This window comes from Bos taurus, chromosome 9, assembly GCF_002263795.3.
Source record: "Bos taurus isolate L1 Dominette 01449 registration number 42190680 breed Hereford chromosome 9, ARS-UCD2.0, whole genome shotgun sequence".
NCBI classification, from domain to species: Eukaryota; Metazoa; Chordata; class Mammalia; order Artiodactyla; family Bovidae; genus Bos; species Bos taurus.
Window position 1 is genome coordinate 61,217,991 of NC_037336.1, and position 18,530 is coordinate 61,236,520.

Genomic DNA, 18,530 nt, shown 5'->3' on the forward strand with positions numbered 1-18,530 from the left:
CTATATTTATTACTTCCCAGAGTTTCTACAGTCTTTTTTGTTTTGGCCTGTCTGTCTTGCTACATTTATGCTGGCTCAGCATGGTGAATTTAAAAATATGTTTTATAACTGGAAGTTGGTGCTTTTTGACCACCTTTGTAAGATAAATTACAGCTAGGGATGTAATGTACAACACAGTTAAGATAATTAATATTACTGTATGTTATATATGAAAGTTGTTAAGAATAAATCCTGAATTCTCATCACAAGGAAAAAATACATTTTTATTTTGTATCTACATGAGATGATAGATGTTCACTAAGCTTATTGTGGTAATCATTTCATGATATATGTAAGTCACGTCATTATGCTGTACACCTACAGTTATACAGTGCTGTATGTCAATTATATCTTAATAAAACTAGAAGAAGGAAAAATATGTTTTGAATATTTTACCATCATTTTGGTTGTTGCAGCTAGGACTGTTGTTTGAGATATCTAGCCTGCCATGGAATGGAAATCTTCATATGTTAAAAAAAGAATCTTACAGTATATTAGCCTCAGTTCAGTTCAGTTCAGTCACTCAGTTGTGTCCGACTCTTTGCGACCCCATGAATTGCAGCACGCCAGGCCTCCCTGTCCATCACCAACTCCCAGAGTTTACTTAAACTCACCTCCATCGAATTGGTGATGCCATCCAGCCATCTCATCCTCTGTCGTCCCCTTTTCCTCCTGCCCCCAATCCCTCCCAGCATCAGAGTCTTTTCCAATGAGTCAGCTCTTCGCATGAGGTGGCCAAAGTACTGGAGTTTCAGCTTTAGCATCATTCCTTCCAAAGAATATCCAGGACTGTTCACCTTTAGAATGGTCTGGTTGGATCTCCTTGCAGTCCAAGGGACCCTCAAGAGTCTTCTCCAGCACCACAGTTCAAAAGCATCAATTCTTCAGCGCCCAGCCTTCTTCACAGTCCAACTCTCACATCCATACATGACCACAGGAAAAACCATAGCCTTGACTAGATGGACCTTTGTTGTCAAAGTAATGTCTCTGCTTTTCAATATGCTATCTAGGTTGGTCATAACTTTTCTTCCAAGGAGTAAGCGTCTTTTAATTTCATGGCTGCAGTCACCATCTGCAGTGATTTTGGAGCCCAGAAAAATAAAGTCTGACACTGTTTCCACTGTTTTCCCATCTATTTCCCATGAAGTGATGGGACCAGATGCCATGATCTTCATTTTCTGAATGTTGAGCTTTAAGCCTAGATCCCTCTGGATCATCCTTCTCCCCCATTTTGTATTTCAGTTTTTAAAGCTTATGTATTAAGTTTATTATAAAGCTTAGGAAAAGTTTAAAAACTTTAAAAGTGATTTTTGTGTTGATTATTATAGTTCTAAAAATATATATGTTTATTTTATAGCTACTTGAAGGAAATTTTGCCAAAGAAGTCAGCCATGAAATGGATGGACTTATTTTCCAGCCCACTGGAGTAAGTATATTTGTCTCTGTGTGTGTGTGTGTATACATATACATGTATATATGTATATCCATGCACACACATGCATGTATATATAAAGTACAGTTTTCTTAGATATGTTTACTTAAGATTGATTAGTGGTATAATTAGCTTTTCCTTAAAACAAATGGTTCATTATAAAATAAAGTATTTCCTTTATATTAAATATTTATTATAGCAAAATCAATAGTTGTTCGCGTTTGACTTATCTTAGGAAATAAATACAGCTGATCATTTTATTTTTCAAGATTAGTCTTTTATTATAATTAGTTTTCTTACTATTCTTGCAAGATAAGTGTTAACTGACGTTTCTTTACAAGAAATCTACCAATAATCTTATGTAAATAAATGCTTATTTCTTTCTGTAGGCCAATATATCTTGTAAGTATTAATTATTTTTAAAACTTCATTTTGTCATGGATGAGTAAAATTCAGAGTTATCAGTATTTGAAGAAAAACAGTTCTTTGCTATTCCATGTCAAATTTCTGAAACTTGCTGAAAACCTTTCACCAGTGCAATGGTCAAATCATATATTTGGAGTAAATTCTGTTTTACTGTATGGTAAGATTTTTCACCCTCTGCACTATTGACATTTTTGGCCCCATACGCACAGAGTCGGACACGACTGAAGTGACTTAGCAGCAGCATAGTCCTTTGCTGTGTGGAGCTGTCCTGTGTGTGGTAGGATGTTTCATAGCATCTTTGGTCTGTACATATCAGACAGATGTCAGTGTTACCTCTCCCTCTCACCCCTCTAGGTTGTGACAACCAAAAATGCATACATTCACTGCCTCCTTTCCCCTGAAAGGCAAGTTTGCCTTCACTTGAGAACCTGTGCTCTGTGGGGCAGTGCTTCTCAAAACTGTGACCTGTTGACAAGGTGGCATTAACACACCCAGGAAGCTGTTATAAATGTCGCTTACCCAGACCTACTGATGAGAGACACAGGGAAATGGGCATCCAGCAGTTGGTGCTTTAGCAAGCTCTCCAAGTGACTAGGACGTGTGTTCAAGTATGAGAACCACTGCTCTTGTAGGAAAGAGTTGCATTTTATGTGCTTCACCTTGTCGTAAGCTGCATTTTGCCTTCGCTCTCTCCTTAGAAATAAGGGTGTGAACTAATTGTGAAGTTACGTAGAGAGACATCAAACTAGGTATCTGGGGTAAAGGGAAGGGGACTAATATTTTCAAACATTATGTATTAAGTACTATAGTATATATGCTTTACTATTTAGTAAAACTGCAAATTTGGTGGTATGTGATTGGCTTCTGTCTTCATCCCGCTTGTCAAACAGGTGGAGGGAACAATCTTATGATGTTGAAGGAGGAGGAGATGGAGGAGAGTTAGAGGCTGGGGACAGAACTAGTAGAAAGTTTTAGGAAGATAGAGTTTAGATCTTTGAGTTCCAGTATTTTCCAAGCCTAATCTCCCTGGACGGAAAGAAGTAAAATCTAACTATGACAGGAATTAGGACGTTTCATACTGTTAATAAACTCATGGTTCAGACCTGTTCATGATTTTTACCCAGTCTGTTGTCAGTACCAGATCTCCCTTTTCACCCTCTCACAACCTTCTCAGTACATATCTATTCCACATGTTAAGTATCCCATTCTGGGGAACCCGACAGGAATTCCTCTGCCTTCCTGTCCTTCCCCACAGGCACTTCACATTCAGTCTTTGTTAATTTCACCTACTTTCTAGTTTTCAAAAGGTTGTTTTCTGCTGTTGTCTGCTCTCCTGTTTTTCCTTTTCTACTGATATCTCTTTCCTGTAACTCCCATTCTAGCGAAGTTTCAAATCAAAGTGGATATAAATGCACATGTTTAATCCACCACATTTATCAGAAAGTCCACCAAGCTTCTCACAATGTGGTATTGCATCTGTTGGGTTCCTTGAGCCAACAATTCAAGTAAATGAAGAAAGGGAGTATTTTGAATGACCAGCTTAGCAATTTGAGGGAGGCTACATAGAGCAGAGAGAAGGTGCTGGTCAGGGATGGATAAAACTTGACTTTTATTAATAATCTTCAGTCTGTTCTCTAATGCTACAGAAATATTTCAGAGGCAAATGAAGGGTGAAAAATGAAGAGGATTCTTAGTGCTTCTACTTGTGTAAAAACTCCTGGGCTTCATTTGTTTGGTGCTAGTTTACTTGAAAGTACTGGGGCCTCCCCTGGTGGCTCAGATGGTAAAGAATTTGCCTGCAGTGCGGGAGAACTGGGTTTGTTCCCTCAGTTGGGAAGATCCCCTGGAGGAGGGCATGACAACCCACTCTAGTATTCTTGCCTGGAGAATCCTCATGGACAGAGGAGCCTGGCGGACTACAGTCCATGGAGTCATAAAGAGTTGGACACGACTGAGCGACTAAGCACACACGCACACTTACAACTTGGCAAGGAGTTACTTCTGCTTCATTACAGTAATTATAGTGAGGGAACTGAAGTCAAATAAAAGATAGAAGATATTACTAGTGCTAAAAAAAATCCTGGCAAAATATTGAAGAAGAGTGACAAAGGTACTGTATTAAAGTGATGATTCTATTGAGGGTGAAACCCCAAGCACCAACTTAGAAGAAAGTTCATTCACGTTTTGATTTAATGTTCTGTTTTTCAGAGACATAACCTTGTAACACATCCAGTATCATACTTAGTTTATAACTTTTATTAGAAAGAGGACAAGTAAAGCTAATTGATGGTATATTGAGGAAAATAAAGCTTAGGATATTTCTTCTTTTTTTTTTAATTTATTTTTTTAGTGAGGGATAATTGCTTTACAGAATTTTATTGTTTTCTGTCAAACCTCAACATGAATCATCCATAGTTACACATATATCCCCTCCCTTTTGAACCTCTCTCCCATCTCCCTCCCCTTCCCACCGCTCTAGGTTGATACAGAGCCCCTATTTGAGTTTCCTGAGCCATACAGCAAATTGCCATTGGCTATCTATATTACATATGATAATGTAAGTTTCCATGTTACTCTTTCCATTACATCTCACCCTCTCCTCCCCTCTACCCATGTCTATAAGTCCTTTCTCTATGTCTGTTTCTCCATTGTTACCCTGTAAATAAATTCTTCAGTACCATTTTTCTAGATTCCATATATGCGCGTTAGAATACAATACTTATCTTTCACTTTCTGACTCACGTCACTCTGTATAATAGGTACTAGGTTCATCCACCTCATCAGAACTGACTCAAATGCATTCCTTTTTATGGCTGAATATTATTCCATTGTGTATATGCACCACAAATTATTTATCCATTCATCTGTCGATGGACATCTACATTGCTTCCATGTTCTAGCTATTGTAAATAGAGCTGCAGTGAACAGTGGCTTCAGATTATATTACAAAGCTACAGTCATCAAGACAGTGTGATATTGGCATAAAAACAGAAATATAGACCAAAGGAACAAGATAGAGAGCCCAGAAATAAACGCATGTGCCTATGGATACCTTATTTTTGACAAAGGAGGCAAGAATATACAGTGGGGCAAAGACAGCCTCTTCAATAAATGGTGCTGGGAAAACTGGACAGCTCCGTGTAAGAGAATGAAATTAGAGCACTTTCTAACCCCATACACAAAGATAAACTTAAAATGGATTAAAGACCTAAATGTAAGACCAGAAACCATAAAACTCTCAGAGGAAAACATAGGCAGAACACTCCATGACGTAAATCAAAGCAAGATCCTCTATGACCCACCTCCTAGAGTAATGGAAATAAAAACAAAAGTAAACAAATGGGACCTGATTAAACTTAAAAGCTTTTACACAGCAAAGGAAACTATAAGCAAGGTGAAAAGACAGCCCTCAGAATGGGAGAAAGTAATAGCAAATGAAATAACTGACAAAGGATTAATTTCCAGAATATTCAAGCAGCTCATACAACTCAATACTTGGATATTTCTTTGTGTTTATAAAGAAGTATATCGGTATGTGGTATTCATTAAAACACAGAAGTCATTATTTATCAGGAAGGCCTCAATTTTTTAAAAAAGGAAGTTAAATTGTATTTATAGAATTATAGAAAATCAAAGATGAAAAGTACTTCTAAAATTATCACTTCTAAGCCCACTGGTTTCAAAACATGGAGTTCTAAATTTCTGGGTTTCTGTGAACTGCCTCAGGGGACCATGTACAGGTATAGGTTACTACGTAAGCATTCTGTTTACAATTTTTGTTTATATGCATTCTGTTTTTATCATGACAGCCCTGATTTATTTCTTTTATATATTGTACTTCTGAATGATTGTGTTTTAGAAAGGGCTTCATCTATGTAAATACCATTTGAATCAGCTACTGTTTTGAAAGGTCACCAGTGATCTTTCTTCCTTACAAAATCAAGTTCATTTTCAGCCTTTTTCTTGCTGGATTATCTAGTAGTAGTCTGTACCACTGTCCACACTTCCTTACAATACTCTCTGACATGGCTTCTGGGGCATCACACACTCCTGATTCCTTTCAGTCTCATGCCATTTCTTCTCCGTCTCACTCAAGGTCTCCATCTTCTACTAGTTATCAAAGTTTGGAGTTTCTAAAGGCTCTGTATGCTGGACCTTCATTTTTTCTCAAGCTCCACTCTCTCCCTGGAAGTCTCATTTGCACCCGTGGCTCGATTATCTCTCGTAAGCCTGTGACTCAGTTTTGATTTCTGTTTAAGCTCCAGATTTGTTTATCTAGTTGCCTATCCTGATATCACCTTTTCAGTTTCTCAAAAACACCAGAAATCACCGAACAGCTGAACTCCATCTCTATTCTCCAAACAGCAAACCAACATAGAGACTACACAATGATCTTTTCCTGACATTTCCTCTCTCAGTTGCTTAAATGCGTTACTTGAGTGAGAAATCTAGATGTCATCTTGACACCTTCCCTTCTTTTATCCATCTGATCCATCTCCAAGTCTTGCTTTAGCTCCTAAATCTCTCTTAAATTATTCTCTTTTCTCTTCATTACCACTGCCACACTCCAGTCTCACTTGTCATTCGTTGCCTCTTGCCTGGACCACTGCAGCAGCATCCTAACTGGTCCTGCAGCCTCCGCTTTGTCATCCTCCTGTCTTTATCACACTGCATTCAGAGTGATCTTCTTCCTTTCTCTCTAGCGATTTTCCCCTTGCTTTTATGTTAAAGACCACACCTAGATTTGAAGCCAGCTTACTGTCTTATCACATGCTGCCTTTTTGTTTCCCTCTGTGTTTTGCTGATATGAAAATAACTGATATTTTTATTTAAAGGTGACAATTATATTACTTTATTCATCAACAGTGTTTTAAATAAATTGAAGTATATTTGCTAAAATATTTAAATATTTTGAGAAAAATGGGTATTTTCTCCAAAGAAAAAATTAACTGTTTTTATTTAATATAAACCTCTATTCTTTCTAAGTGTTAAGGCTCAAACTTTGATCATGCTGAGGTGATGATTTTTAAAAAGAAGTATCTTCAAATTGAATTTTCCGTCTGGTTATAGTCTACATCATAACCAAATAGGTTCTATTAGACTCTTAACATATAAGGTTTTCAGTTTTATGATTTCACTGACATTTTGAATTGCTAATCTTTTGTGGTTTGTCACCTAAAAATAAATATTTTAAGGTGGTCATTTGGCATTTTAATATGCTATAGGTAGTAGATCTTTTACTTGACAGATATTATATCTTTCAAGTTAATTTACAAAGTTGATAATGCTTATTTGTTTAAAGCTTTTGCAAGAGAATTTTAATAATTTATGTAGCATAGTAAATTTTTTTTTGTAGTAGTAACTGATTAATTTATAACCATTTAAAATTGTGTTTGATTTTACTTTTATCATCTGGAGACACGTTTCTAGATAAAAATTTTTGTGCCATTAATAATCCCTCACTATGAAATAAAAACAGGATTATATGCAATGAATTGCAAAATAGACATGCTAGTAAAAACTTAAAATCTTTTCTTTGATTATAAAATACTTTTTCTCCTTTTACTGCCAGCTATATTGTGATTAGTAAAACATATAATTGTTTCTATGTTGAATCTAGAGTATTTGTTCTCAAGCAATAGTGATAGAATTGTTTGTTTGTTTTTTGTGTTTTCATCACTATCTTGATTTTATGTATGGTGGGTCAGCTTGATTTTATGTTTCTCACATTAATCAGTTTGCATGTAAATTGAGTCAGCTTTGATTTTAATATTGCTTTCTTATGAAATATTAATGTTTTTATTAAATCTTTACTACTGCCAGGTATATTGAATGTTATGGATAGATTGTAAAATGAAAATTGGAATTAGTTTAATGTCTTGTCTTGAAGTACATGACGAATTAGAGTGGTTTTCCTCTGTAGCAGAGATGATGTTACCATGGTGAGAGCTTCTGTTGCCATGACATTTGCTTGCATATTTTGATAGGTCTTCAATTGAAGAAGGGCTCTGTTTCCTGGCAGACTGGAAAAGTGTCAGTCTAGCCTTTCCCCCAATATATTATTTTTTATTGAAAAATATATAATTTCCAAAGAATTGTAATAGTGAACTGCCAAGGAAGAAAATGCACCTTGGTATTTTTTTTTTTTTTCTTTTTCAACTTTTGGAACACAGCAAAATATTCTTGGCTTGCCTTTTGTTTAAGGAGGAAAAAAAGAGAAGAATATTATTGTTCTAGCTTTCTTAATAAATAAAACATTTGCTTTTCCATTGAATTTTGTTGACAAAATAAACAGCTAAAGGTGAATAATTTGTAATCAGCCTCTGCTAGATATAGATATGCAATGTTACTGTACAACAAAAAAACACTACTAATGATGATATATTGGTAGCAGAGAAAAGGAGAAGTAAACATAAATAAGGACTTCACAAAAATGAATCAGTGAATTCCAAGAGGGTAACTATATAAAGTGCAAAATTAATTTTCATATAAATGATACATATTAAACACAATGAATTAGGGATAGTTCCTTTTTAAAAATAACTTATGTTTAATTTTGAAATAGTAATGGTAGATATTTTTAAAATTATGTTTTACAGTGATATATTTTTAATTTTAATGAGATAATACACTTTAACATGCAGTAAGAAAAATATGGAGAAGAAAGTCTGCTTCTCACTCTCCTCCCCTCCCTCAGTTATCTTCTGTTGTATTTTATCTTCACATAGTTTTTTTTATGTATTTATAAGTAAATACAAATTTGTTAATACATTTTTATTCCCACTCCACTTTTCAAGGAAGGTAGCACATTATTTTGCACTTTGCTTTTCAGAATTTGTCCAGCCATATATTTTAATGTATATTTTGTCAGTGATCTAATTTGAGCATCTTGGGATGTATTGGAATCAGCAGAAGGATAGGACTTGTTACTGACACCCCCATCCCATATGCTTATGGCAGTTCAGACTTTTAGGAGGAAATACTTAAAAACATAACATTTTGTCGATTTAGAATAAATTTTCCTTTCATTGTCAAAGTTCATTGAGAACTTCAGTGGGGCTTTTTGCTAGTAAACTGATTCGTTTTATAAAAGTGCAAATTGAAGTATACTATAATGAGTACATCTTTACACCAGCTGATTCTTCTGCAACAAACTGTTTTCTTCCTTTCTGTATTACTCCCATTCAGCCTTTGAATATCAAATTAGGTGTGGCTTCCTTGGGGAAGCCTGGCTGACTCGGTGAGTGTGTCTCTCCCCTATGTTCTTAAAGTGCTCTTCCTCGTAGCAGTACTAGGAGCAGAGATAATTGTTTTAATGATATGCAGCACAAATTAGCAAAAAAGAAGGGTAACGTACTGGATGTATAAAGTGACTAGGCTGCAGATATCAGTCATATCTAGAATTTGATCCCCTATCAGTAGATGACTTTTATCCGGATTTGTGTCCACCAGAGAAGAGGAGAAACACTGCGAGAATCTGCTGACTTACCAGATGGCAGTAGTCTTGGTTATTAAGGCAGAATTAATCCTGAGAAATTTTTGTAATGTATTGGCTCTTGTGTTTAGTCAATTAGGTGACTACTGTATTGCTGAGTAAGAAGTAATAAAAATGGATAAAGGCAGGGTTTCTGCCCTCAAAGGGCTTACCCTGTATGAAGAAACTTGGCCCAGCAGCAAGGTGAGAAACGTGCAGACTGATGGAGTGGCACAGGCACTTCGGTGGGTCCAGGGAGTAGGGGCAAGGTACACTGGGAGATGGGGCCTGTGCTACAGATGGGACGGGGCTCTTGGTTCACCGGTGCCTGAGTGGGAGAGATGAGGTAAGTGCTTTAGATGCTGAAGTTTACTTTGTTGTCTGAGCTCCCTCTTCCCACTAGCCAGGGCATTGCCAGTTGTTTGTCCCTCCTACTCACCACTCCACACAAAAAGAGGCCAAAAGTAATTAGAAAACAACTGACTTAAAATTGGTTCCTTTTGAAACAGTTTTATATCATGAGACCTTCCAACTCAATCTTCCATTATTTGCTTTTAGACAGATTTTATATATATAATTTTTTAAAAAAAATACTGGAAAGATTTCTGTGATTTGGGCATTTTTTTGACAAGTTGGACTATTCTGGTTATCAGTTTCCTTATCTGTAAAACAAAAGGAGTTTGCTGCATGAATATTAAAAAAAAAAAGAAGCAAGAAGAAATTAGACTTGTGAATCAGGTAGTAAAATTAGTAATATGAATGTATTTTGAGTAATTTTTCCACCCTGAATAATCCAAGACACTGCATGAATTCTCTAATATTAAATTTCACCCTCAAATCACATCTTCACTTTCCATAGGTAGAAAACTTCTATAAGTAAATGAGAAATGTCAACAAGCTTTTGAAAATGCAGTTATCCTCTCCCCTTGCTTCTTTCTATGATAGCTCTCCCTATGGTCTCTACCAACTTTGTGAGTTTTTATAAATGAAATGCCAAGTGGTTGTCTTGAGTTATATTTTTTTAGGTGATGGACTCTTCCCTCTACATCAATAAGAACAGGATAGAGTACCAAGATAATATAGTCTCAGAAAACTTCAGCAAACTTGCCCTCAAGTCAGGTATATTTGTGGTCTCATTGCCTAGAACTTCCTTGTAACCTTATTATTCTTCAAAATTCAGTTCATGTACTTTTCTTATTCAAGAAAACTTCCTTTACCCCTGCCCCCTGATTTTGGTGTTTCTCGTTGTTCTTCCTCAGCAGCTTTGTTTATGTTTACTTGAGCACCTCTTTAATGCTTTTGGAGTTTATACTAAAAGCCTCACTGTGGTTGAACTCAGTTCCTTGAGAGAATTTCTTTCTTTCCCATATAGTGAGGTACTGGGCACATAGTAGGTAGTTAGTGTTAAGGATTTTTCCTCTATACAGGGTATTTATGTGTCTTATTTTGTGAAATAGATATTTGTTATTTGCATCTCAATGAAACTTGGGAAAGGATATAACCAAGTTGCTAAATCTAGAATTGTTTTACTTTTCTGTCCAGTAGAATTACCAAAGAGGATTTTTTTCTGCTTCCTTTAAAACTAAGTACTAGAACAACAACAGAAATAAAACTAATATATGGCAACATCAGGGCTGTTTCTTAGCTTCAGTGTAGGGCCTGGAATATGTGTTATGATAAAGAAACTGCTCACATTTAATGAATGGAATGAGTAGCATGGTCTGCAAAGTATTTAAGGTTATCTTTGGTCTACGTATGCTGTCTTTAGGCAAGCAAAATGCTATTATTACATTTTTCTAAGTGAGATAGATGAAGCCCAGACTTTGAATTTACTTAAAATTATGAAGTTAGTAGAGGTAAAGAAGCACCAGATATCTTTTCCTCTGTGTTGTTATTACTGCTGGCTTCCTTTAGATCAGAGTTTCTCAACTTTGGTACAGTTGACATTTTGGGTTGGATAATTCTTTGTTGTGGGCAGCTGCCTTGTGCATTGTAGGTTGTTTAGAAACATCCCTGGCCTCTGACCACTAGATGGCAGTAGCTCACCATTTCCTCCCCAATGTGACAACCAAACATGTAGGCATTGCCAGACATCCTCTGGGGGGTAAAACCTCTAATTGAGAACCACTGCTTTATACAGCAGATATATCACTTATGACTCCATTTTGTTTTCCTCTCTATTTTAGTTTTAGAGGATTTCTTTGGCACATGGCCATCATCTACCTCTAAGCCAAGTTCTGCTCTCATTTGGTAAACACTTTCCTAAACATCTTACTTGTTTGCCTGACATTTGCTTTCATTACTTTTTTTTTTTTAAAGATAATAGTGGACATCTCGGGTAATATTGATAATTGCTTTCAGATATAATTTAATTTTTTACTTGACAGTTCACCTGGTAAAATCAGATTTGTTTCTATAGAACTAAGTATTATATGTATCAGTTTCAGATTCAATGCACGAGACAGGGTGCTTAGGGCTGGTGCACTGGGATGACCCTGAGGGATAGGATGGGGAACGAGGTTGTGGGGGGGGGTTCAGAATGGGGAACACATGTACACCCATGGCTGATTCATATCAATGTATGGCAAAAACCACTACAATATTGTAATTAGCCTCCAATTAAAATAAACATTTTTTTAAAAATGAAAATAAATATACCTTTGAAAATTATTTTAATCTAGATGCATGCTGGTGAATTTAGTGAAATTAAAATGCATTATGCCCTAATTACACATGGTAAAATGTGACTTGGAAGAGTGTTTCTATACCCTTGTTATATTCAGCAAGATTCTGTATTTCAAGTTTGATAACTTACAAATATTTATTTTTAAAAGTCTTAAATCCCTGTCTTGTATAATATCTTTTCCCTTTTTATTTTGAGGAACTTGAAAGAAGGATGTTTTAATAGTTATTGATATACATAATCTTTTATGAATAGTGATTTGTCATTTCATAATCTAAAATATTCTGTTTAAACATAAATTTAAATATGTGCTTGTGCTAAGTTGCTTCAGTCATGTCTGACTCTTTGTGACCCCATGGATTGTAGCCCACGCAGGCTCCTCTGTCCATGGAATTCTCCAGGCAAGAAGATGAGTGGGTAGCCATTCCCTTCTCCAGGGTTTCTTCCCAACCTAGGAATCAAACCTGGGTCTCCTGCATTGCAAGCAGATACTTTACTGTCTGAGCTACCAGGGAAACCCATATTTAAATATACTTGAGACTAATGTTTTAAAATAAGTTAAAATTTTTTTCACTTTATTATTTTTTATTATTTATCAAGTATTTATTGAGCATTTTACAAATTGTTTTGCAGGCATATGATTAGACATGATTTTACTGAAGTAGAATTTATGTTCTAATAGAAATTTAAATACATTTTACTCATGGAAATTGTTTTGCTTTTGCATTTATTTTCAGTAATTGAGAACTGCAATGTTTTAAATATATAGTTTTCTAAAAATTTTTATCAGGCATTTCATTAACTTTCATAAAACTGCTTTGAAATTCTCAGTCATGTTACATCTAGTATTTCAGATTAACATAAATGGTTTGGTATAGAGTCAGATGAGGAATGGCTAACGTTTCTGAATTATTGCTTTGTAAAAATGGAAGAGCTAGTATATCTATTCTCCACTGGATGGTTTCCAGAGAGAAAAATGTAAAGGATCCTTATATCTATTTTACAATTAGCGTTATGTTAAAATTATTTTTAGAATTAGTTATTAGATACCTATTATAAAATATTTTGGGATTTTCCAGGTGGCGCTAATGGTAAAGAATCTGCCTGCCAGTGCAGGAGACATAATAGACACAGGTTTGATTCCTGGGTCAGGAAGATCTCCTGGAGAAGGGCGTGGCAACCCACTCCAGTATTCTTGCCTGGAGAATCCCATGGACAGAGGAGCCTGGCGGGCTACAGTCCATACGGTTGCAAAGAGTTGGACACGACTGAAGTGACTTAGCAAGCAAGAAGTATTTTAAAGCTGTATAATCCTAGCTTTAACATTTCCTAGATTTGAGAACTTAGATTGGTATTGGTTTGTAAGTGTTCTCATACTAGTCATATGAATAAATAAGGAACAGAACTAAATGATGGTTGGTTTGTAAATATGACATTCCCTCGGCAGAGGTTGTAAGTGAGGTTGGTGTGGGATGCTGACACTCTTTTCTGCCCCTCCTTTTTCACCCTTCACCACTATATGAAACTACTCTTACTACTAAAAGGTCTGTAATGTTTCTGTCAGATAGACTTTATTAGAAAACAGACTAAATTTTTAAAATTAGTTATATTAATGGGATCATAACTGGAAAATTTAGCAATTTTAACATTATATTCAGTAAGTATAAAGAGATTTATCTGTGATCATCCTGAAGGATATGTGTTACATGAATGAGCCTCAGGGCAAATGAATGAATGAAAACTTCCACTGAAATATTGTATATTTGATTTTATATTTGTTCAGGTTTAAATACAAGACTTAGGAAAATAGCGTGTATTATGTTCTTAAATTTACTACAAAGAAGATATTTTTTCTATCAACTCCAGTGATTGTCTTTCTTTAGCAAAACTTGATACACTAAATTTGTTATTATATGGACTTCTGTTTCAAATAAGTGATCCTATGACTAGGGTTTTTGCATTTTTTAAATTTCTAAAAATCTCTTAGAATTCAATTTGACTTGTATTTCTAAAAAATATTAGTAGTGAGAACACTTAGCAGTTTTCCCTTCCTATCTTTCTCATAATATGGCCTCACTGAATTGACATACTTTCCTCTCCTTCAGGGGAGTCTATATTTTTCTACCTGAGTGTTTTGCTCCTATTTACTTTCTGCTGTAAGTCTGTGTTAGTGAATATTACTCATTATTTGAAGCTTACAGTGTTCATTCCTCTTTAAGTACATAACCACCCAAGTGAAAGATTTTTTCCTTTTACTTTGTTCCTAGAATACATTTAAAACATTTTTCCCCCTATTCTGTAGTCTATAATTACATGGGTAGTATTTTTCAACCATTTCCACAACTTTTATGTCACTGCAAACAGAAGTTTTATAACCATTATGCAGTAACTCTACTTCTGCCCAGTCCATCCATCCCTCCTCCCCTACTGCCTCCACCCACTACTCCTGGTGCCTCAGATCTACTTCCTGTCCCTGTGAATTTGCCTACTGTGGATATTTATTTATTTATTTTTAATTGGAGGCTAATTACTTTACAATATTGTAGTGGTTTTTGCCATACATTGACATGAATCAGCCATGGGTATACATGTGTTCTCCATCCTGACCCTTCCTCCCACTACCTTCCCCATCACATCCCTCAGGGTCATCCCAGTGCACCAGCTCTGAGCACCCTGTTTCATGCATTGAACCTGGACTGGCGATCTGTTTCACATATGATAATATACATGTTTTAATGCTGTTCTCTCAAATCATCCCACCCTCGCCTTCTCCCACAGAGTCTAAAAGTCTGTTCATTACGTCTGTGTCTCTTCTGCTGTCTCGCATATAGGGTTATCGTTACCATCTTTCTAAATTTTGTTTATATGTGCTAATATACTGTATTGGTGTTTTTCTTTCTGACTTACTTCGCTCTGTATAATAGGCTCCAGTTTCATCCACCTCATTAGAATGGATTCAAATGCATTCTTTTTAATAGCTGAATAATATTCCATTGTGTATGTGTACCACAGCTTCTTTATCCATTCATCTGCCAGTGGACATCTAGGTTGCTTCCATGTCCTGGCTGTTGTAAACAGTGCTGCGATGAACATTGGGGTATATGTATCTCTTTCAATTCTGGTTTCCTTGGTGTGTATGCCCAGAAGTGGGATTGCTGGGTCATATGGCAATTATATTTCCAGTTTTTTAAGGAATCTCCACACTGTTCTCCATAGTGGCTGTACTAGTTTGCATTCCCACCAACAGTGTAAGAGGGTTCCCTTTCTCCACACCCTCTCCAGCATTTATTGTTTGTAAATTTTTGGATAGCAGCCATTCTGACTGGTGTAAGATGGTACCTCATGGTGGTTTTGATTTGCATTTCTTTGATAATGAGTGATGCTGAGCATCTTTTCATGTGTTTGTTAGCCATCTGTATGTCTTCTTTGGATAAATGTCGCTTTAGTTCTTTGGCCCACTTTTTGACTGGGTCATTTATTTTTCTGGAGTTGAGCTGCAGGAGCTCCTTGTATATTTTTGAGATTAATTCTTTGTCAGTTGCTTCATTTGCTGTTATTTTCTCCCATTTTGAAGGCTGTCTTCTCACCTTGCTTATAGTTTCCTTTATTGTGCAAAAGCTTTTGATTTTAATTAGGTCCCATTTGTTTATTTTTGCTTTTACTTCCATTACCCTGGGAGGTGGGTCATAGAGGATCCTGCTATGATTTACATCAGAGAATGCTTTGCCTATGTTTTCCTCTAGGAGTTTTATGGTTTCTGGTCTTACGTTTAGATCTTTGATCCATCTTGAGTTTATTAAAGTGTTCTAGTTTCATTCTTTTACAAGTGGTTGACCAGTTCTCCCAGCACCACTTGTTAAAGAGAGTGTCTTTTCTCCGTTGTATAGTCTTGCCTCCTTTGTCAAAGATAAGGTGTCCATAGGTGAGTGGATTTATCTCTGGGCTTTCTGTTTTGTTCCATTGATCTATATGTCTGTCTTTGTGCCAGTACCATACTGTTTTGATGACTACTGATTTGTTGTATAGCCTGAAGTCAGGCAGGTTGATTCCTCCAGTTCCATTCTTCTTTCTCAAGATTGCTTTGGCTATTCGAGGTTTTTTGTATTTCCATACAAATTGTGAAATTACTTGTTCTAGTTTTCTGAAAAATACCTTTGGTAGCTTGATAGGGATTGCATTGAATGATTGCTTTGAGTAGCATACTCATTTTCACTATATTGATTCTTTCAATCCCTGAACATGATATATTTCTCTATCTCTTTGTGTCATTTTTTAGTTCTTTCATCAGTGTTTTATAGTTTTCTATATATAGGTCTTTTGTTTCTGTAGGTAGATTTATTCCTAAGTATTTTATTCTTTTCATTGCAATGGTGAATGGAATTGTTTCCTTGATTTTCTCTTTCTGGTTTCTCATTGTTAGTATGTAGGAATGCAAGGGATTTCTGTGTGTTAATTTTATATCCTGCAACTTTACTATATTCATTGATTAGCTCTAGTAGTGTTCTGTTATAGTAGTTTCTATATAGAGGATCACGTCATCTGCAAACAGTGAGAGTTTTACGTCGTCTTTTCCAATACGGATTCCTTTTATTTCTTTTTCTTCTCTGACTGCTGTGGCTAAAACATCCAAAACTATGTTGAATAGTAGGGGTGAGAGTGGGCACCCTTGTCTTGTTCCTGACTTTGGGGGAAATGCTTTCAGTTTTTCACCACTGAGGATAATGTTTGCTGTGGGTTTATCATATATGGCTTTTATTATGTTGAGGTATGTTCCTTCTATGCCTGCTTTTTGGAGGGTTTTTATCATAAATGGATATTGAATTTTGTCAAAGGCTTTCTCTGCATCTATTGAGATAATATGGCTTTTACTTTCAATTTGTTAATGTATCACATTGTTACAACAAATGGGTACACACTTGTTAGTGTATCACATTGATTGATTTGCGAATACTGAAGAATTCTTGCATCCCTGGATAAAGCCCACTTGGTCATGATGTATGATCTTTTTAATATTTTGTTGGATTCTGTTTGCTAGAATTTTGTTAAGGATTTTTTGTGTCTATGTTCATCAGAGGTATTGGCCTGTAGTTTTCTTTTTCTGTGGCATCTTTGTCTGGTCTTGGAATTAGGGTGATGGTGGCTTCATAGAATGAATTTAGAAGTTTACCTTCCTCTACAGTTTTCTGGAAGAGTTTGAGTAGGATAGGTGTTAGCTCTTCTCTAAATTTTTGGTAGAATTCAGCTGTGAAGCCATCTGGTCCTGGGCTTTTGTTTGTTGAAAGATTTCTGATTACAGTTTCAATTCCTGTGCTTGTGATGGGTCTGTTAAGATTTTCTATTTCTTCCTGGTTCAGTTTTGGAAGGTTATACTTTTCTAAGAATTTGTCCAGTTCTTCCAAGTTGACCATTTTATTGGCATAAAGCTGCTGATAGTAGTCTCTTATGATCCTTTGTATTTCTGTGTTGTCTGTTCTGACTTCTTCCTTTTCATTTCTAATTTTGTTGATTTGATTCTCTCCCTGCCTTTTTTTTTTATGAGTCTTGCTAATGATTTGTCTGTTTTATCTTCTCAAAAAACCAGTTTTTAGCTTTGTTGATTTTCGCTCTGATCGCCTTTGTTTCTTTTGCATTTATTTCTGCCCTAATTTTTATGATTTCTTTCCTTCTGCTAACCCTGGGGTCCTTAATTTCTTCTTTTTCTAGTTGCTTTAGGTGTAGAGTTAGGTTATTTATTTGATCTCTCTCCTGTTTCTTGAGGTAGGCTTGTATTGCTATGAACCTTCCCCTTAGCACCGCTTTTACTGAATCCCATAGGTTTTGGGTTGTGTTTTCATTTTCATTCGTTTCTATGCATATTTTGATTTCTTTTTTGATTGCTTCTGTGATTTGTGGGTTATTCAGAAGTATGTTGTTTAGCCTCCATGTTTGTATTTTTGATAGTTTTTTTCCTGTAGTTGACATCTAATCTTATACCACATTGTGATCAGAAAAGATGCTTGAGATGATTTCAATTTTTTTGAATTTACCAAGGCTACATTTATGGCCCAGGATGTGATCTGTCCTAGAGAAGGTTCCTTGTGCGCTTGAGAAAAAGGTGAAATTCATTGTTTTAGGGTGAAATGTCCTATCAATATCAACTAGGTCTAACTGGTCCATTGTATCATTTAAAGTTTGTGTTTCCTTGCTAATTTTCTGTTTAGTTGATCTATCCATAGGTGTGAGTGGGGTATTAAAGTCCTCCACTATTATTGTGTTATTGTTAATTTCCCCTTTCATACTTGTTAGTATTTGCCTTATATATTACAGTGCTCGTATGTTGGGTGCATATATATTTATAACTGTTATATCTTCTTGGGTTGATCCTTTGATCATTATGTAGTGTCCTCCTTTGTCTCTTTTCACGGCCTTTACTTCAAAGTCTATTTTATCTGATATGAGTATTGCTATCCTGCTTTATTTTGGTCTCTATTTGTGTG

At 35.7% G+C, this 18,530-nt stretch overlaps 1 protein-coding gene across 6 annotated transcripts in view; it reads left to right on the plus strand.

The window, feature by feature from the left end:
* The window catches only part of RNGTT (RNA guanylyltransferase and 5'-phosphatase), a 233,244-nt gene that overhangs the window by 115,888 nt on the left and 98,826 nt on the right, over positions 1-18,530 (plus strand). For all 6 annotated transcript variants that reach the window (NM_001046085.2, XM_005210890.5, XM_059889631.1 and 3 more), the window contains one exon: positions 1,397-1,465. In NM_001046085.2, coding sequence (NP_001039550.1) covers positions 1,397-1,465 — 69 coding nt within the window. The remainder of the gene's footprint in view (positions 1-1,396; positions 1,466-18,530) is intronic.